This window comes from Myotis yumanensis, unplaced genomic scaffold (genome assembly GCF_028538775.1).
Source record: "Myotis yumanensis isolate MYYU_CA2020_CCGP unplaced genomic scaffold, mMyoYum1.0.hap1 SCAF_23, whole genome shotgun sequence".
NCBI lineage: Eukaryota > Metazoa > Chordata > Mammalia > Chiroptera > Vespertilionidae > Myotis > Myotis yumanensis.
Window position 1 is genome coordinate 2,914,945 of NW_027223774.1, and position 19,993 is coordinate 2,934,937.

The window sequence follows — 19,993 nt, forward strand, 5'->3', positions numbered from 1 at the left end:
CGGGAGGAGCAGGCAGGAGCCGGATGCTTTGCCAGGAGCAAGAGAGGCTGCCGAGGAGGCAGCAGGGGACAGGAGGGGGCGGGGAGGGGGCTGGCCGCGGCCGCGGCCTGGGGAGGAGGGGGGTTGCGGGGCGGGAGGGAGGGTGTCCAGCTGCAAACACCCACACAGCCACCAGCTCCCGGGAGGGCGCAGGGATGATCAGGGGCCGGCTGGCTGCAGGGAAGGGACGGCCGGCCGGACGGGGCGCACGTGGAGGCCGCGTGGGCAGGGCGCCCACCCGTCTGCCTGCTCTCCTCTCTAGCCAGGGAAGCGTGGGGAGACCCTGGCGGAGGGGCCGGAGGCTGGATTCACAGGGGTTTGCTGGGCTTGGGAGTCACGGTTCAGCAGCAAGAGGGCTTCCAGCCAGACTCCAGGAGGGACTTCCTGGGCCGGGAGAGGAGCCTGAGACACCCTTCCCACTTCGCCGGGATGCACAGCCCCCATCGCAGGGGGAAGCGGTGGAGCCTCTATGTCCCCTCGTCCAGAGGAGCAGGGTAGTGGGTGGCAGACGGAGGGGAGGAAGGTCGAGGCCTGGGCGGGGAGGCGGCCGCACTCACACACACTCACACCCCGCAGCAGGCGGCGGGAGGCGGAAAACTTGGGTAATGGGGAGCGTGAGTCAGCCGGCTGGCTAGGAGCAGGCCCCTGTGAGCTCATCACCTCCCCTTCTCCCAGGCCAGCACCCCCGCCGACAATTAATGTCAACTCAGGAAGGAGGAGCCAGACGGAAGGGGCTGCGGAGACAGACTGGAAAAGGCATCAGAGAGAGGGAGCCGGCCGCAGCGGTTTCAGGCTTTATTAACAACCGGGTGTAAAAAACCAGATGGGTCTGGCGGCCCTGGGCTCCCACCTTCCCGGGGCGGGCGCCGGGCTGCGTGCGCTGTGTCCGCCTCCTCCTCCTCCTCGCGGCCTCTCCAGGAGACAGCTCCCCTACAAGGCTCTGCTCAGTGCCTGGCTCCAGACTCACCCCCTTCCTGCACAGGCATCAAACCCCACCCCGTACGCAGGGGCCTTGGCCCTATGTGGGAGGCCCTTGTCCCGAATCCTGACCCTTGGGCGTCAAACTTGTTCAGCCCCCTCTCCTCCTGGGATGCAGTCGCTCCCAGGCCGGGAGCTCGGGAGGTACAGACCTGCAGCGAGAGACAGGCGGGAGGTTTCTCAGCGCAGAGGGAGGCCGGAGGCGGGGCAGGCCGCCCTCTCTGAGAAGTTCACACACCACACATGGGCCTCAGCCTGCGGTGGCTGGTGTGTCTCAGCCTCGGCAGGCCTGAGTCCCTGGGCCCTGGGTGGGCTGGGGATTCGCACAGGGAGGATGGGGATGTGCCCGCGCACAGTAGGTGGTCACGCACACAGTAGGTGCTCAGGTTGGAGTCACAGGTCCTTGCTGAACTCCCTCACCAGTGTGTAGCCCATGCAGCCCCAGCCCCCCTCTGCCTGGTAGCCACAGCCCTCCAGCATCCCTGCCACGCCCCAGGCCGCCACAGCCACGGGGACCACGAGGCGGGCTCGGGGCTCCCCCACGCCCCCGGCCCAGGCACGTGCCCGGGACTCTGCAAAGGCCAGCAGCCGCCTGCCCACACCTTGGCGGCGGTGCCAGCGGGAGACGGAGAGGCGGGTGACCCGGGCCCCGTCCCCAGTGTGGGAGCCCGGAGCCAGGGCCAGGACCCCGCACACATCCCCTGAGCCACGCACTGCCACCCAGGGCCCCCCTAGGCCGCCGGGCGGAGGCAGCGAGCCCCACCGGGCCCGCAGGCCCAGCTTCAGGGCCACCACGGCCAGGAGCACGGGCAGGAGGAGGGCCAGAGCAAAGGAGGCCAGGACGAAGCGCAGGCCGCTGCTGGCCGCCGCCAGGAGCAGCAGGGTGGGCGGCCGTGTCAGGGCGTGCAGGGCCACTCGGTTCTCCGTGTCCTTCACACCAGCCTGTGGGTGGGAAGGCTAGTCAGAGCCAGGGGCCTGGCCTTCCATGACACCAGGGCCCCTGTGGACACCGGGGACTAGGAGAGAGGGGCCCTAGCCAGGAGGGGTCTGGGGGGAGTCCAAAGGGGAAGGGAAGGCGTGTGGGGAGCCCGCGCACAGTAGGTGGTCACGCACACAGTAGGACCACCTGCTCTAGGCACCCACCAGCACCACATCTGGCACACTGGGCTTGGCGTGAGTGAGCGAGGGGATGAGCTGGGGACATCTCCTTCAGGGGAGGGACAAGCAGGAGGCACCGGGAAGGCCGAGGCCAGAACAGGACAAGTGGACGCGGTCCCGGGCCAGAAACCCCACATGCTCTGGAAGCCAGAGAGGAGCAGGGTGTACAGGGCTGAGGCCGCTGTGACTGCTCGGAAGAGTGTGAGGTGGGAGGTGGAGTCCCCCACAGCCTGGGTGTTAAAACCTTCGGACCCCAAGGGAAGGGAGGCGCTAGCAGTGGTTCTCAACCTTCCTAATACCGTGACCCTTTAATACAGTTCCTCGTGTTGTGACCCAACCATAGAATTATTTTCGTTGCTACTTCATAACTGTAACGTTGCTACTGTTATGAATCGTCATGTAAATATCTGATATGCTATATGTGTTTTCCGATGGTCGCGACCCACAGGTTGAGAACCGCTGCAGAGGGGGCCGGGCCAGAAGCGCCTCAGGAGGAGCGCGCCTCTCTGGGGCTGGGGCTGGGGCTGGGGCTGGGGCTCAGCCGCCCTCACCTTCAGCATCTCCAGCACCAGCGCCTTCTCATCCTCCCTCATCTCCCGCACCGACAGGTGGCCGGGGGCCATGGCAGCCCCGCGCCCCGGGGAGCAGGCGCGCACCTGGTGAGAACAAGTCAGCATCAGGAAGGCCCTCTGGTCCCCAAGCGCCCCGAATGAGGACACTCGGGGGACCCCCAAGCGAGGTCCGATCTCCCAGCATCCTGCACCCCCCACCCAGGGGCCGTGGTGCTCAGCGATCTCCCCCCAAATGACACGCCACGTGGACGCCAACACCGGGCTCCCTCCTGGGCTGCGGGACTGCCCTGAGGGGGGTCAGCGAACCCGCGCCCGCTGCCCGGGCGAGGACCGCGCTCCCCACGCCCCAGCGCCCCTCCCCCAGTCGCCGCAGGACGAGGACCTGCAAACACCCCCGCGAGTCGCTCTGATCCTTTAAGGTGTAGGGGTGCAGGGTCGAGAAGGGGGTTCGCTGGCGGAAGTGACGTCAGACTCGCGCACATTGGGGGCGGAGCAGTACCTAAAGGCCTTAGCAACCGTTGCCAAGCTCCCCGGCAAGTGTGAGCAGCGGAAGGGCTAAGGCCGGGCGCACAGCCTCCGCCGGGATGGGGTCGGGGGAGAAGGAGCGATGGAGAACGGGACCCGTAGGGCGATGGGGGCGGACACCGGCGGGGAGCGGTACCTACCGGCCGTGGAGGGGGTTCGCACGCTCTCTCCCGGGTTGCTAAGCAACCTACGCGTGGTGTAGGGGCGCGGATGGGAGTGGATCGATGCTCATTGGTCCCTGGGCTCTAGCCCGATGGGCTGCGTCACCCTCCCGAGCTCACTGGCTCCCAGACTCGCCCACCCTAGGGCCCTCCGTCCCCGCCCACCGTGCTCAGTGCCCTTGGGACAAGCATCCTCCACCCACTGCTCAGAGAGGGGAGGTGTGGGTGACGGCCAGGTGGACCCGGATTCTAGAGCCCACCCTGCCCCATTCTAGGGACACTGCAGCCTTTTATGGGTAAACAGAGCTCGCAAGTCACCTACGAGCGGCAATATGCCTCCAGGCTCCCAGGCGGTGGCTATGGCCATGACATAACCGCCCCCCACCCCCCCGCCCCAATAAAACAAAGCGCAGGCGAGGAGACTCTGGTCTTTATTAGCTCTCCTGCCCCGGCCCAGCCCAGGCAGCGTGACGGGGTCGGTGTGAGAGGCGGGAAGAGGGCCAGTGGTTGTACTTAAAACGTGTGCACCAGCTGGACCGCGGGCAGAGTCTGGACGATCTGGATGGAGGGTAGGCCCTGCGCGGCCATGCCCCCCGGCGCGGCCCCCGAGGGGACCACCTGTACCATCTGGGAGGCGGGAGCCGCGGGGATGCCCGCGGGGGCCGAGGCCGGGCTGGGCGGCGGCGGGGCCAGCAGCTGCAGCGTGGTCGCCCCGCCCCCGACGCCGCTGTTCTCCAGCAGCTCCGTGGCCGGGGCGCTGCGGATGATGAGCAGTTTCTGGCCCGGAGGCCCGGGAGCCGGCGGCTCGGCCAGCCCCGAGGGGAGGGTCTCCACCTCCTGCACACACAGCTGGGTCTGCTCGCCGTCCGCCCCGCTCAGCACCAGGACGCTCTGCAAGCCCTCGTCCGTCTGCAGCGTCTCAAAGAGCACATCCTGCACCACACCCGCCGCGGCCTCGCCCTCGCCCGGGTCCCCGGGCCCCGGGCCCGCCAGCAAGTCCTCGGCTGCCCCACTCTGGACCACCAGCAGGTTGGGGGCCTCCGTGGTCACGGCTCCACCACTGGGATTAGGCAGCTGGCCCGCCACCGGCTGCAGCTGGACCGTGGTCACCTCCTGTGCCGGCTGGAGCTGCACCGTGGTCACCTCCTGTGCGGGCTGGAGCTGGACGGTGGTCACTTCCGGGGCCGGCTGGAGCTGGACGGTGGTCACTTCCGGGGCTGGCCGCAGGGGCTGGAGCTGGACCCCACTCACTTCCGGCGGCCCTCCCTCCCCACCGCCCACATTCTGCAAGATGAGGAGGCTCTGCCCTGCCCCATTAGCCCCCACGTTGCCCCCTCCCTGCACCCCCAGCCCCCCAGGGCCGGGCAGCCAGACTACTCCAGGCCCCTGCCCGGCCTTGCCCACTGCCCGCAGGCCCTGTCGTGCCTGGCCACCCCCAGCCCCCGAACTGGAGGAGGGCAACAGAATGAGCTTGGGGGGTGGGGGCGGGGGCGGGGGCGTGGGGGGCTGCACACTGCTGGGGATGAGCTGCAGGCCCTGGGCGGTCTGCACCAGGAGGAACGTCTGGGAGTTGGGGGCTGCCGGGCCCAGGGGCGGGGCCTGGCCCGGACCCCCTGCCACCTCCAGGGAGAGTGTGGCCTGGAGGTGGGGGAGCACGTGGACATCTTGGGTGGCCGGTGGGGCTGGCGCAGCAGCCAGAGGGGCAGGGGCTGGGGGGCCGGCGGCGGGGGCGGCGGGGGCGGCCGGGGCGTGCGTCCTCAGGTGCCGCTGCAGGTAGGCGGCCATGACGAAGCTGCGGCTGCAGATGGGGCAGGAGAAGGGGCGCTCGGCCGAGTGGGTGCGCTGGTGCAGCAGCAGGTTGGAGGAGTGCGTGAAGGTCTTGGGGCACAGCGGGCAGCGGAAGGGCCGCTCGCCCGTGTGCACGCGCTGGTGCTGCCGCAGGTTGGAGGTCTGCGCGAAGCTCTTGCCGCAGACGCCGCAGGAGTGCGGCCGCTCGCCCGTGTGCACGTGGCGGTGGCGCCGCAGGCACGAGGTGTTGCGGAAGGCCTTGCCACACTCCCCACACGCGTAGGGCCGCTCGCCCGTGTGCAGCCGCAGGTGGTACTGGTAGTGCGAGGACCACTTGAAGGTGAGGCCGCACTGGCCGCAGGTGAAGGCGCGCAGCCCCGTGTGCACGCGCTGGTGGATGGCCAGCAGCGAGGAGCGCTTGAAGGCCTTGCCGCACTCGCCGCACTGGTAGGGCCGCTCGCCCGTGTGGTCCCGGAGGTGGTAGCGCAGCCCCGAGGAGCCCTTGAAGGCCTTGCCGCACTCGGCACACTTGTAGGGCCGCTCGGTGGACGCGGAGGCGGACGTGGGTGCGGGCGCCGGGGCTGGGGGCTGCGGGGCGGGCGTGGCGGGGGGCCAGCGGCTCCTGCGGGCAGGTGACCTCGGCGGCCTCGGCCTGGGGGGGCGGGCGCCCCGCCGCCGCCTCCTCCACGTGGCACTGCTGGTGCGCCAGGAGGCTGGCCAGCTGCGGGAAGGCGCCGTCGCAGCTGCCGCAGCGGAACGCCTGGCCGCCCGCCACCCCGTGGCTGTGCTGGTGGCGGGAGAGCCCGGCCACGGTCCGGAAGGACTTCCCACAGGGCAGGCAGGCGAAGCTGGGGGCGGCGGCAGCGGGAGGGGGCTGCGGTTGCGGGGCTGCCGCCGATGGGACCGCCTTGGGCGTCTCTGGGGGTGCGTCCGGGGGGGCGGGCGCCGCCTCGGGCCCCGGGCAGGGCTGGTGCTCCAGCAGCAGGTCCTCGCTGCCGAAGCCCAGCTCGCAGCCGTCGCAGCGGTACACCAGCTCCACCGTGGTTTCGGCCGCGGCCAGGAAGAGCTCGGGGACCACGGGCGGGGGCGCGGGCGGCGGGGCCGCAGGCGGGCTGGGGGCGTGCAGGGGCGGCTGCAGGTAGGTGTCCGGGAAGACCTTGGCCGGTGGGGGCGCGGGGGCGGGCGCGGCGGCGGCAGGGGCGGCCCCGTGGGTGCGCTGGTGCAGCTGCAGGTTGGAGGAGTGCGTGAAGGTCTTGGGGCACAGCGGGCAGCGGAAGGGCCGCTCGCCCGTGTGCACGCGCTGGTGCTGCCGCAGGTTGGTGCTCTGGGTGAAGCTCTTGCCGCAGACGCCGCAGGAGTAGGGCCGCTCGCCCGTGTGCACGTGGCGGTGGCGCCGCAGGCTGGACGAGTTCTTGAAGGCCTTGGGGCAGTCGGGGCACGGGTAGGGCCGCTCGCCCGTGTGCTGGCGCAGGTGGTACTGGTAGTGCGACGACCACTTGAAGGCCAGGCCGCACTGGCCGCAGGTGAAGGCGCGCAGGCCCGTGTGCACGCTGCGGTGGATCTGCAGCAGCGACGAGCGCTTGAAGGCCTTGGGGCAGTCGGGGCACTGGTAGGGCCGCTCGCCCGTGTGGCCCCGCTGGTGGTAGAGCAGGGCTGACGAGCCCTTGAAGGCCTTGGGGCAGTCGGGGCACTTGTAGGGCCGCTCGCCCGTGTGCGTGCGCTGGTGGTGCAGGAGCCGCGAGGACCAGCGGAAGGACTTGCCGCATTCCCCACACTCGTACTGGGCGGCCGCGGCCGGGGCGGCGGGGCCCGGCTTCTCCCCGGTGCCCTCGGCGGTGGAGGCCGGCGCCATGTCAGCGTGGGAGCCGACCATCACACCTGGGGGGGAATTCTGGGTCAGGGGAGGGCGGTGCCCCTCCACCCGGAGACCTCTCCACTCCAACCTGTGCTGCCCCCTCCGAGGCAGGGCACCTCCCACCCCGGCCCCACCTCCGCGTCTGCCCCAGGAAGCAAGACTTCCGGTCCTCAACTTCCGGCAGATTGGGCCCAGGGGGTCCCCAGCCTTAGGTCAGCCATCTCCGGAGGCTGGGCCTGGCCTGCAGGGCTGTGCTCAGTGTCCTTAAAGGCCAGGGTCTCCCCAGCACCCTGGCTTCAGACCCTTGGTCCTTCTCCCTGAAAGGACTCCTTTCCTGCCCCCCCCCCCAACACTGCAGGGCCCTCAAACCTCTGCTGCAGCTGAAGCCCCTGTGCGCTCCCCCCTCTCCACCACCGCCCACCCGCTCAGCACACGCCCTGGTGGTGCCCGGGCACAAATTCCCTCAACCCCACGAGCTCTCCCATCCACTGCCCTGCAGGCTCTGTGCCTCCGCCCCCACCCGAGGCCTCCCTGCCCTTCCCAGCATAGGGGCTGCGGGCTCCTTGCAATCCTGCCCTTGGACTGCTGGGCTCCTCCCCACCCGCCGGGACTGCTAGTCTGCATCCCTCGGGTCCATTTGCCCCCCCCGCCCCCCCAGCTGACACCTGCACGTTTGCACGTTTCTCTCCCCCTCAAACCTCTCCGTTCCCCTCCTGCTCTCACCAGGGGACCCGGCCATGGGCCTCGGCATTGGGAAAAGGAAAGAATCGGGAGAGAAGTTCCCACGCTCCAAGCATGGCACCCAGGGTTCTCCATGGGCGACTGAGACCCCCCCTCCACGGGCCCTGGCCCAGGGGACATGGCAATGCCTGGAGACGGGTCTGTTGTGAGGGTGTGGACGGGAGGGACAGGCGCTCCCGGCAGATAGAGGGGGAGGCCAGGGTGCTGCAGTGCACCCCACAGCGCCCCGGCCAGGGCCCACGGCGGAGTGATGGGGTCCAATGCCAGAGGGGCTGAGGCTGGGGAACCCGCACTATCTGCTCCCCCCACTTGCCTCTGGGCCCAGCGACCCTGAATCCCACGTTCCTCATGGCAGGGCCCTCCCATCAGTGTCACCACAGCCGTCCCTCATCTTTTTCAAAAATAGATATTCTGATTTCAGAGAGGAAGGAGAGGGAGAGAGGGATAGAAACATCAATGATGGGAGAGAATTATCGATCGGCTACCTCCTGCATGTCCCCCTCCCCCCAACTAGAGATCAAGTCTGAAACCCAGGCACGTGCCCTGACCTGGAATCCAACCGTGACCTCCTGGTTCATAGGCGGATGCTCAACCACTGAGCCACACCGGCCGGGCTGTGTCTCATCTTTTAAAACCTTCACCCCTTGCCCAGCTTGTGTGGCTCAACGGTTGAGCGTCGACCTATGAACCAGGAGGTCACAGTTCGATTCCCGGTCGGGGCACATACCCGGGGTTGCAGGCTCAATTGCCAGTGGGGAGCGTCCAGAGGACAGGTGATCGGTGATTCTCTCTCATCATTGATGTTTCTAACTCTCCCTTCCTCTCTGAAATCAATACAAATATGCGTTGTTTTGTTTAAAAAAACACACACACAAACCTTCAGCCCTCGCCTGGCTCAGTGGATAGAGCGTCGGCCTGCAGATCAACGGGTCCCGGGTTCGATTCTAGTCAAGGGCACGTACTTGGTTGCAGGCCCCTCCCCGGCCCAGGACCTGGTCAGGGGCGGGCAGAAGGCAACTGATTGATGTGTTTCTCTCACATCCGTGTTTCTCTCTGTCTTTCCCTCTCTCTTCCACTCTCCCTAAAATCAATGGGAAAATATCCACAGGTGAGAATTAACCAAAAAAAAAAAAAAAAACCTTCAACCACCTCTCCCTCCAGCTACAGCCTGTTTCTCTCCCCCCCCTTTGCAGCAAAGCACCTCAAACCTGCTGTCAATACCCACAGCTTCCCACCTCGGACCTGGCGAGCAGGCCTCCTCCCCACCTCCACCGGCCTTCCTGCTTTCTGCACAGCATTTATCGCCTTCTAACCTGCTTTATAGTCAGGGTTTCCCAGCCTCAGCACTGTGGCGGCCTGGGGCCGTCCAGTGTGTGTGTGTGGGGGGGGGGGGGGGGGGTGCAGGGGGTTATACTGTGCACTGTAGGGTGTTTAGCAGCACCCCCGACCCCTGCCCCCTAGACCCCGGCAGCATCTTATTCGCTGCTGCGTCCCAGCACAGAGTGAGAACTCAGTATTCTGACTGAACAAAGTCCGGGCGTCCCCTTTGGACAGGCCATTAAATTCCCTTTAAACAGATGAACGTCCCCTTTAAAAAGTAAGCTCGTCGCCCTAGCTGGTGTTGCTCAGTGGATAGAGACTCGGCCTGCAGACTGAAGGGTCTCGGGTTCGATTCAGGTCAAGGGCACATGCCGGGTTGCGGGCTTGTTCCCCAGTAGGGGGCGTGCAGGAGGCAGCCGATCAATGATTCCCTCTCATCACTGATGTCTCTATCTCTCCCTCTCCCTCCCTCTCTGAAGTCAATAAAAATATATTTAAAAAAATAAAATAAAATGTAAGCGCGTCCTTTAAGGGACAGTTGCACGTGCCGCTCAGAAGGCCCGGCCTGCCTTAAACGAGAGGCATCCAGCTCGGGAAGGGCCAAGACCTATCTTATCCAATAAAGAGCGACCCTTGCAAAAGGCTGGACCACGCCCGACTTCCCCTTTAAGAGGGTGCTCCTACTGCACCCCAATCTCCATCTTTGTTGAGCAAAACTAGGGGATGCTTTGAAGCCACCTGGATGCACAAGCTTTTCCTGTAAATGTCTGCGCCACTGTCACCGGCCTCTGATAATCCTTTCTTGGGGGGAGAGGGGGGTGGTGAAAGCAGGAAGCCCGGCCCCCTTTAAAAGCAGCCCCTTGCCCTTTAAGAGGGCGGAGCCGGCCCTGCCGATAAAAGTCGGAGGTGAAGTAGCGCCCTTCCCTTTAAAGCATCCCTTCCGGTTTCACGCTCGCCGCTTCCCCAACGTCTCCGCCCTCCGGTCCCTCCCCCCACCCCACCCCTCCGGTCTCTCACCTGCGGTCCGGACCCGGGGAACGAGCGGAGACCCAGAGACCTCCCGCGGGGGCCGACGGGAAGGCGGAGCCCCGGCGGCGGCGGTGCAGGAGTGGGGGCCGGGGAGGGGGGCGGGGGCGCGCGCCCTCCCAACGGCCCCCGGCGCGAGGCACCCAACCTTTATCGGCGGCCACTCGCGCACACAAACCCCGACGTCGCCGTCGGTGCGTCACGACGCCACGTGCACCGAAGCCTCATCCTCGCCCCTCCCATTGGCTTCTGGCCTTGGCGGCGCTTCCCCGGGCTTCCAGAGCGCGAGGCATCCTGGGAGTTGTAGTTCTTCTCCGAACCCGCCCGAGGCGTCTTGGCAGTGGTTGGTGGGGGGTCAGCCCAAGGCCGGGACAAGCAGGGTCTGGGTGCAGCATCAGACGCCCCCCTTTATCAATATTGACTCCTTCTCTCTGGGACGGAGACCCTCCTCCGCGGTGTGGATCGGGCAGGCCTCGCCCCCCCCGGAGTGTGGTCACTCGTGGCCTGATCGCCACGCCCAGGCCCTAGGGCTCCTTTTCCCGGACCTGAGACCAGCGCAGGGATTGCCATCCGCGGGGGTCACGCGAGTTCAAGGTTCCGGCCTCCTGCTGTGGACGCGCGTGCGGTTGTGCGGGAACCCGCGCCCTGCGGAGCAGGGGCTGCCCAGGCACCGGGTCCGAGTCCCAGCCTTCTCCCTGCTTTCCCCGCTCGGCCCCCGCCGGCCTCGGCTTCCAGCCACACGGACTTTTCAGCAGGTCATGCAACAGGGCGGCGGTTCTCAACCTGTGGGTCGCGGCCCCTTTGGGGGTCGAACGACCCTTTCACAGGGGTCGCCTAAGACCATCGGAAAACACATATATAATTCCATATTGTTTTTGTGATTCATCACTATGCTTTCATTATGTTCCATTTGTAACAATTGAAAATACATCCTGCATGTCAGATATTTACGTGACGACAAACAGTAGCAAAATTACAGTGATGAGGTAGCCACGAAAATAATTTTATGGTTGGGGGTCACCACAACATGAGGAACTGTATTAAAGGGTCGCGGCATGAGGAAGGTTGAGAACCACTGCAACAGGGTCTCTCGACCAGGGCGATAGTGACATTCGGGCTTGACCAGCCCTTGCCGAGGAGATAAAGACCTTATCTCCAAACGAAGTGGCATTCTGTGCGTTGTATGGTGGTCAGCAGCACCCCTGGCCTCCGCTCAAAACGGCCCATAGCGCCCCCTATCCATCTGGCTCCTCTGCCCCACATCTTTTATATTTTATTGATTTTTTACGGAGAGGAAAGGAGAGGGATAGAGAGTTAGAAACATCGATGAGAGAGAAGCATCGACCAGCTGCCTCTTGCACACCCCCCACTGGGGATGTGCCCGCAACCCAGGTACATGCCCTTGACCGGAATCGAACCTGGGACCTTTCAGTCCGCAGGCCGACGCTCTATCCACTGAGCCACACCGGTCAGGGCCCCTGCCCCACACCTTCTGACAGCTGTCGCCAGCCGTGGCCGCGTGGCCCCTGATGACAGCCACTGCTCCCCGGCCTTCCCCTCAGCCAGAGGGCCCGGCCACACGCTGTCCCTTAGACCCCAAGGCCCTCCTACCCCTAGCCCATCCCTTCTCCACTCCTATGATGCCAGGTGGGGGTCCCCTCACATGCTCAGGGGACTCCTCTGTCTTTGCCACCCAAGTGTCCTCAACGACCAGCCAGGGCCCCGAGCAGAAGCCTCGGTACCCTGCTGCATGGATGCATTTTCTCAGCCCCCTCTGCCGTTCCCCGAGGCCCCCGGGCCGGCTGCAATCGGTCCCCACCTGAGCGGATTTGGTTCCCGCGTGGCCTTTCCAAGTCCCTGTGGATTCGTGCCTGTAAATCCCTTGGCTGCCAGCTCAGCCCAGACCTTCCTTTCCCTTCAGCTCCTACCTCCCCCGCCAGGAGGGAGGCTGCTGGAGGCCCTGGGAGGGACACCTGAGCTACTGAGGGTGAAGGGGAGAGGCAGGCACCAGAGGAGGAGCCCAGAGGTAGACCCCCGGCCCCTGGGGTCTGACCCCACCGACATCTGGGGCTGCCAAATGCACCAGGCCCCGCGCCCCTACCCTTGGCTTCCAGATGGAGGGAGGAGCCCACACCCCTGTGGATGTGGACTGTGCTGCTCAGTGGGCTCTGGCCTCGGGCCTCTCCCCAGAGGTACAGAGCCCACACCCACCCCTTGCCTCGGGCCACCCCACCGGGGCCCTGCAGTATGAACGGAGCCCAGCCAGGTGCTATGGGGCAGGCGGGAGAGGCAGGGCCTCAGCACCCGCCCTCGTTAGGCCCTCGTTAGGCCAGGTCTCCCAGCCAGCCCTGCACTGCGCCGGCGATGTGTCCCAGCTTCTGGGATCGACCAGCTCCAAGGGTTGGGCCCTGACCGGGGGCGAGATCACACCTGCAACCCAGGTGCGTGCCCTTGACCAGGAATCGAACCCGAGACCCTTGGGTGCCGGGCTGATGCTCCGACCACTGAGCAGTGCCGGGCAGGTCTCTAATCTCTTCTTATATTATAAGGATGGCAGGCAGACTGGACCAGGTCCCACCCTAACAACCTCATTTCCCCTTAACTGCCTCTTTATTTTTTAAAATATATTTTTATTGATTTCAGAGAGGAAGGAAGAGGGAGAGAGAGAGAGAGAGAAACATCCATGATGAGAGAGAATCATGGATAGGCTGCCTCCTGCAAGTCCCCCACTGGGGATCGAGCCCACAACCCGGGCACGTGCCCTCCTGACCTGGAATCGAACCTGGGACCTTCCAGTTCCCAGACTGACACTCTATCCACTGAGCCAAACTGGCCAGGGCGTAACTGCCTCTTTAAAGACCTTATCTCCAAACACAGCGGCATTCTGTGCGGGGAGAAAAGCTGGGAAACAAATCCGACAGGGCTGGCCCCTCTGCGTTCTGCGTTGGGGACAACAGGAATCGGCCATCTGCACATTTTCACAAAACGAAGTCTGTGCGGCACTGGGCAAGAGACGCGGCATGAAGCAGGGTGGAGGCGGGAGGGACAAGCCTGGTCTGGGCAGCCAGCTGGTCCTGACACCTGGGCTTCCCCTTCCCCAGATTGGAAAGGGATGGAGGGGTGGGGTCTCTCATCCCAGGTGCAGGGAGGCCTATCAAGGAGGCCAGGGGCAGGGCCCTCTCTGGGCCACTATCTCTGCCCCACACCCCCACGGCTCCCCTTCACTCTGGCTCTCATAACCCAACTCCTACCTGGTCTACAAAGCCCTACGGGTCTGGCCCCTGTTCACTTCTCTGCCCTCACCTTTTCGCATGGCTCTGTCTCTCACTCCAGTCAAGGCTGCCTCAGGACCTTTGCACCCACGTGCCCTCTGCCTGGGGGGCTCCTGGCTGCCACCTCTCCTGCTCTGCTTGCAGAACAAGCGACACCTCCTCAGAGAGGGCTTTTCTACCTGAAGCAGCACCCCTCCCCCACCCACCGCCGACCTACTGTGTGCAGTCTTAGCCCCTCCACAGCCCATCCCCTGCTGGGATTTTCTTGTGCGAGGACTCCCTCCCAGGGAATGATGGGACTTCTCTTGCTCAGGGCTGCACCCTCAGCCTCCGCACACAGTAGGTGCTCTGTGAATGTTGGTTGAATGACTGGGACACGGGAAGGAGCCTGCGAATACCTCCCACCACCCACAAGGGCAGGTGCACACAGACACAAGGTGGGGCGGCCCAGCGGTGGTGATCCTTCACCACCCCAGGTAGGAGGGGCCCTCCCAGCGCCAGCCGGGGTGTTGGCGCCCCCCTGGCGGGGCGTCCCAGGCAGGTCAGGGCCTGCAGCCCCGGGGCCCTGGGCGTGTTCCAGGCCAGGCCGGGCAGGGCACGGAGCTGCCCAGTGGATGTTGCCCTTGGCTCCTGCTGGCGGATGGGAGCCCACCCTGAGCCCCGGGCGTCAACCCCTTGCCTGTCCCCAGGCCTGACCCCCCGTCCTCCAGAGACCAGTCCACTCCCCCAGCCCGTTGCCAAGGGAACCGGACCTTCCCTTCTGGGCCTGCGACCAGTAGGACCACACACACACCACACACACACCCCATACATACCACACACTCACACCACACACACAGACACCACGCACACACACACCATACACACCACACAGACACATAGACACTACGCACACACAGACACACACACACACCACACAGACACTACCTGCCTGAGACAGAGAGACAGAAACGTGAAGCGGGCGTTGAGAGGGGCCGGGAAGCCGGCGATGGTGAGAGGTGGGTCAGAGGGACAGGGAAGCCCACGGCGAGGCTCACACGCCCGGGTTGCAGGCTCGGTCCCCGTGGGAGGCATGCAGAGGCAGCCGATCAGTGCTTCTCTCATCACTGATGTCTCTCTCTCTCTCCCTCTCCCTTCCTCTCTGAAATCAATAAAAATAGATTTAAAAAAAAAAGATGCAGGAAGGGCCATGAGCCATGGAAGGGGGCGCCTCTAGAAGCCGGAAGAAGCAGGGGCACGCGTTCTCCCCTGGGCGCCTCCAGAAAAGCACCTGGATTTCAGCCCGTGAGACCGACCCCGGGCTGCGGACCTGAGAGCTGAGAGGGAGTGAGCGAGCGCTGAGCCCCCAGGGGCGCTACAGCAGCCACAGGCTCACACCCCTGACACCTCTCAGAGCAACAGCAGACAGCTGCCCGCCCGCCACACACTGGGCCAGCCCACCCAGAGACAAGAGAACCCATTCCCGCCCGGCAGGTGGCTCAGTGGTTGAGCGGCGACCTATGAACCAGGAGGTCACCGTTTAATTCTCCGTCAGGGCACCTGCCCGGGTTGCAAGCCTGGTCCCCGGTGTGGGGCGTGCAGGAAGCAGCCGATCCATGATTCTCTCATCATTGATGTTTCTCTCTCTCCCTCTCCCTTCCCCTCTGATGTCAATAAAGATATGTTGTTGGGTTTGTTTTTTTTAATGAGGACCCCACTATTATTCTAGCCCCGGGGCAGCCCCACCTCCTGCCACCCCAGCCATTCTCTGCCTCCCCAGACACGGAACCAGAGCCTCCCACCGCCCCCTCCACCTAGCCTGCACCCCAACCTCCCACCCCCTTCCCTCCCAGCCGGCACCCCAGCCTCCCACCCCCCGGGCCTGCACCCCAGCCTCCCATCCCCTCCCTCCCAGCTTGCACCCCAGCCTTCCTCCCCCCTCCCTCCCAGCCTGCACCACAGCTTCCCACCTCCTCCCTCTCAGCCTGCACCCCAGCCTCCCACCCCCTCCCAGCCTGCACCCCAGCCTCCCACCCTCTCACAGCCTGCACCCCAGCCTCCCACCCCCTCCCAGCCTGCACCCCAGCCTCCCACCCTCTCACAGCCTGCACCCCAGCTTCCCACCTCCCTCCCAGCCTGCACCCCAGCCTCCCACCCCCCTCCCAGCCTGCACCCCAGCCTCCCACCCTCTCCCTCCCAGCCTGCACCCCAGCCTCCCACCCCCCTCCCAGCCTGCACCCCAGCTTCCTACCCTCTCCCTCACAGCCTGCACCCCAGCCTCCCACCCCCCTTCCCGCCTGCACCCCAGCCTCCCACCCCCCCTCCTCCAATTAAGGGTCCTCAACGCTAACCGCTGCGGTTGACTCAGCTCCTGGCCTTGCCTCCCGCCAAGCGAGCCCTTTGTCACCTTAATTGGCATCTCCAGGCGCCTCGCTCTGCGCCCACCCACGCCACCTGCCATATCCCAGGGCCAGCTATGTGCTAATTGGGCCCATGGGGGCGCACAGGACGCCCCCTCCCACCTCAGCCCCGGCCTTCCTATATCAGCCCCCCACCTGCTGCCCCTCAAACCTCCGGTCCAGCTCCCAGGACACAGGGACCAGGAGGGCACAGGAGGGACGCCCTGTCCTTATTGCCTGGGTCCCCCCACTCCCCGCTCCTGTCCAGGGTCCACGGCCCCTCCCAGGGCCACCCCTGCCAGTCCTCCTTCGCAGCCCGAGCCCAAGCCCTGGCTGCCCCCCTCTCCTCACAGGTTTGGGGGTGCTTTCTGATCCAGGGGGACACAGTGGACAGTCACCCCCAGATCACCCAGGCCATGCACCCCGGGGCCCCTACAGCCCCTGGAGTTTCGGAGCCCAGCCCCCGGGAGCTGTGTGCCTTTGTGAGCGGGGCGGCCGCCCACATGCTGCGCGCCTTGCACCCCCGGCGTCCCCGGCCCCCCAAAAGGAGGCCCAACCACAGGCGGTTTCTGCACAATCAGATCTGCAGGTGAGGGGGCCGGGGGATGGAGGGAGGGCCGGGGCCCTGAGTCTGGGGAGAGAAGTGGCCCCTGGGCCTGGGTGCAATCAACGCTCATGAATTTATTTATATTTGTATTGATTTCAGAGAGGAAGGGAGAGGGAGAGAGAGACAGAAACATCAATGATGAGAGAGACTCATGGATTGGCCGCCTCCTGCACACCCCCTCCTGGGGATCGAGCCTACAACCCGGGCCTGTGCCCGGACCGGGAATGGAACCCTGACCTCCGGGTTCATAGGTCCACGCTCCATCACTGAGCCACGCCGGCCGGGCTCATGCATTTATTGAGCACCAACTGTGTCCCCAGCCCCAGAGACCCAGCAAGGAACACAGCAGAGCACACGCCCTGCCTTCCTGGGCTCATCGTGTCCAGAGCGGGAGCAGCGGGTAGATGATGGGCGCGGGGCTCCCATGTGGACGAACCTTGCAAACAAGAGCAGGCGGACCCACAGCCGCGGGAAGCAGATGGGCGCTGGCAGGGCCGGGAGGCGGCGCAGCGCTTGCTGGTGGGGACGGGGCTTCCTTTCTGGGCGATTAGTTCCTCCGGGACTCATTAGAGGTGGCGGGGGCACAGCATCGCAGAGGCGTGAGATGCCATTGGACTGTGCGCTCTGAAACGGCCCGTTTTAAGTTTTGTGCATTTGGGTTCCATTTTTATTTTTTAAAAATATATTGTTTATTGATTTCAGAGAGGAAGGGAGAGAAAGATAAAAATATCCATGATGAGAGAGAATCATGGACCGGCTGCCTTCTGCACACCCCACGCTGGGGACCAGGCCTGCAACCCAGGCATGTGCCCTGACATGGGATCCAACCGTGACCTCCTGGTTCATAGGTTGAGGCTCAACCACCGAGCCACGCCCGCCTGGCTGAAATGACTTTAAAAAAAAAAAATACTATATTGATTTCTTACAGAGAGGAAGGGAGAGGGACAGAGAGTTAGAAACATCGATGAGAGAGAAGCATCGACCAGCTGCCTCCTGCACGCCTCCCAGAGGGGATGTGCCCGCAACCAAGGTACATGCCCTTGACCGGAATCGAACCTGGGACCCTTCAGTCCCCAGGCAGACGCTCTATCCACTGAGCCAAACCGGTTAGGGCAAAACTTTTTTTTAACTTTCTTTTAGAAAAAAATCGCTGGAGGAGTGAGGATATTTTCCCCATCGGTTTCTAGAGAGAGAGGAAGGGAGGGGGAGAGACGCATTTGTGCGGCGCCAGCACCACCAAGGGTGAGCCTGAGAGGGGGCGGTGAAGGATTAGAAAAGACAGACAAGAGAAGAAGGCTGGGTCTGTGTGGGACGCTGTCCTCTCTGATGGAGAGCTAGGGCCAGGGACTACAAGCCGTGTCTTCATTTTATAGCAGATGCCACGAGGCAAAGTAAGGGCGTGGTCAAGATGTTTACAACGTCCTCGTGGGTTTCCATCCCACTCCACTACATGCACCTGAACTCTATCGAGCCCACATCACTCAGGCACGTGGGGCCACGTGTTCGGACCATAGGTTCACGCTCACAACTACAGCTGTTGGCTATCACTGTGCTGGGAGGGCCCTGCCCTCCAAGCTGGGACTTGCACGTGGCCATGAGAGGACTGTGCCTTCTCATCAGTCCGAGGCTTGAACCTGTCCAAACCCTGTAGCCCAGCGGTTCTCAACCTTGGCTGCACATTAGAATCCCCTGGGAATCTTTTTAAAATCCTAATTTCTGGGCCGCATCCTCCGGAAATTCTGTTTCTTTGTTATGGGATAAGGCCACAGCATTAGTAACAGAGAAACAGAATTTCCGGAGGATGCGGCCCAGAAATCAGGATTTTAAAAAGATTCCCAGGTGCCCTAACCGGTTTGGCTCAGTGGATAGAGCGTCGGCCTGCGGACTCAAGGGTCCCGGGCCCTTGGTTCGATTCCAGTCAAGGGCATGTACCTGGGTTTCGGGCACATCCCCAGTAGGGAGTGTGCAGGAGGCAGCTGATCGATGTTTCTAACTCTCTATCCCTCTCCCTTCCTCTCTGTAAAAAATCAATAAAATATATTTAAAAAAAAAGATTCCCAGGTGATTCTAATGTGCAGCCAAGGTTGAGAACCACTGCTGTAGCCGCTCTCCAGGCGCATTGATTGGTTGCCTCCGGCGCGCATCCCGATCGGGGCCAAGGGTTGAGCCTGACACCAAGGTCCGTGCCCTTGCTGATGCTCTAACCACTGGACCACCGGCCTGGGTGCCATTGTTTGCTTTTACCTGTTGGAACCTGGTCACCGCACATCTAAATGTGCAAAGCGCGCAGGCGCTGGTGCTGGAGGAGACACGCTGCCCAGAGTTCCCCTCCCCAGGGGCTCCCACATCTGGAACTGCCCGACCCAGAGAAGGGACCCAGGGAAGGGAGGCAGCACCGGGAGGAGAAGGAGGGGGGCGAGCAGGGACCCCCGCTCCTGGGCTCCCTCCGCGGCGCTCGCCCAGCCAATGCCCCTCTCTCCGCAGGCAGTTTGCCAGGATTGAGGCTGCCACCCAGCGCCTGGCCCTGTCCATCCTGTCCCAGGAGGCGCCGCCCCCGCAGACCGGCGCCCCGGAGCCCGCCCCCGCCGCCTCCATCCCCCTTCCTGGGCGTGGCCCGCGCGGTGGCCCCCACCGAGGCGCCCTGGGCAGGCCCCCGCCCGAGCCTGGCCGCGCTGGAGGCCTCCAGCCTGGACCTCATCCGGAGCATTGCCCTCTCCCCGGAGCCGCCCTCCGTGCCCGCCGACCTTTCCCACCACGCACAGGGCCAGCCAGAGCCCAGGCAGGCCCTGCCTCCCTGCGACCCCCTGCCCCTGCCCCTGCCTCCCTGCGACCCCCTGCCCCTGCCTCCCTGTGACCCCCTGCCCCTGCCTGCCTGCTACCCCCTGCCCCTGCCCCTGCATCCCTGTGACCCCCTGTCCCTGCCTCCCTGCGACCCCCCGCCCCTGCCCCTGCCTCTCTGCGACCCCCTGCCCCTGCCTCCCTGTGACCCCCTTCCCCTGCCTCCCTGCGACCCCCCTGCCCCTGCCTCCCTGCGACCCCCCTGCCCCTGCCTGGCCTGGGGGCAGGGGCCGGGCTCCTGGCTCCCGAGACCGCCTGGGTGGGCAGGTGGGAGGTGACGCCTTGTGCTCACCATTCTCAGAGGGTCCCCGAGGGCTGGGGGGCCTGCTTCCCATGACGCACAGTCACAGCCCAGCGCAGGCCCCGGACCAGCCAGAGGCACCCCCATGACAGTTCTCCAGCCCCCACCCACTGCCAGGAGCCCCCTCCCACTCCTCTCCTGGCAACTTCTGGGAAAATGGCCCAAGCCCAGACCCCCACCTGAGGCCTGGGCCTCACCTCTGCCTCTCCCAGGCAGGCCCCCTCCTGCTCTCTCTCCCCTCCACCTTCTCCCTTCCTTCTACCCAGCCCCAGCTCCGCGAGTCCTCACTGCAGCCCCTCGTCGCCCTGGCTCATCTCTGCCTGATGTCTGGGCTCATCTCATTTATTCGCAGAGATGCATTGAGCACCTACTATGTGCTGGGGATTCAGCAGTGAATAAAATAAGCGAGGACTCTGCGTTTGTGGCGTTCACGT

General features: G+C 64.7%; 3 protein-coding genes across 6 annotated transcripts in view; 1 reads left to right on the forward strand and 2 right to left on the reverse strand.

Moving 5' to 3' along the window:
• Positions 1-195: 195 nt before the first annotated feature.
• NAT14 (N-acetyltransferase 14 (putative)) overlaps positions 196-19,993 on the reverse strand; it is a 39,587-nt gene continuing 19,789 nt past the window's right edge. Inside the window, exons 1-3 of one of the 4 annotated variants that reach the window (XM_070401811.1) lie at positions 3,413-3,473; positions 2,727-2,831; positions 196-1,959 (exon numbers count right to left, since the gene is read on the reverse strand). In XM_070401811.1, coding sequence (XP_070257912.1) covers positions 1,411-1,959; positions 2,727-2,798 — 621 coding nt within the window. In that variant the 5' untranslated portion in view covers positions 2,799-2,831; positions 3,413-3,473 and the 3' untranslated portion in view covers positions 196-1,410. Of the gene's footprint in view, positions 1,960-2,726; positions 2,832-3,129; positions 3,194-3,246; positions 3,363-3,412; positions 3,474-19,993 lie in introns of those variants that run through there. The other 3 variants (XM_070401812.1, XM_070401810.1, XM_070401813.1) reach the window with 3 other exon arrangements.
• On the reverse strand, positions 3,848-10,316 carry ZNF628 (zinc finger protein 628). Its single transcript, XM_070402141.1, is given in 3 exon segments — positions 3,848-5,830; positions 5,832-7,099; positions 10,155-10,316. Coding segments are annotated over 2 exon segments (3,147 nt in total). The 5' UTR covers positions 7,095-7,099; positions 10,155-10,316; the 3' UTR covers positions 3,848-3,946.
• Positions 16,230-19,954, forward strand: CUNH19orf85 (chromosome unknown C19orf85 homolog). The gene is given in 4 exon segments (XM_070402496.1): positions 16,230-16,402; positions 18,905-18,971; positions 18,973-19,203; positions 19,826-19,954. Coding segments are annotated over 4 exon segments (600 nt in total).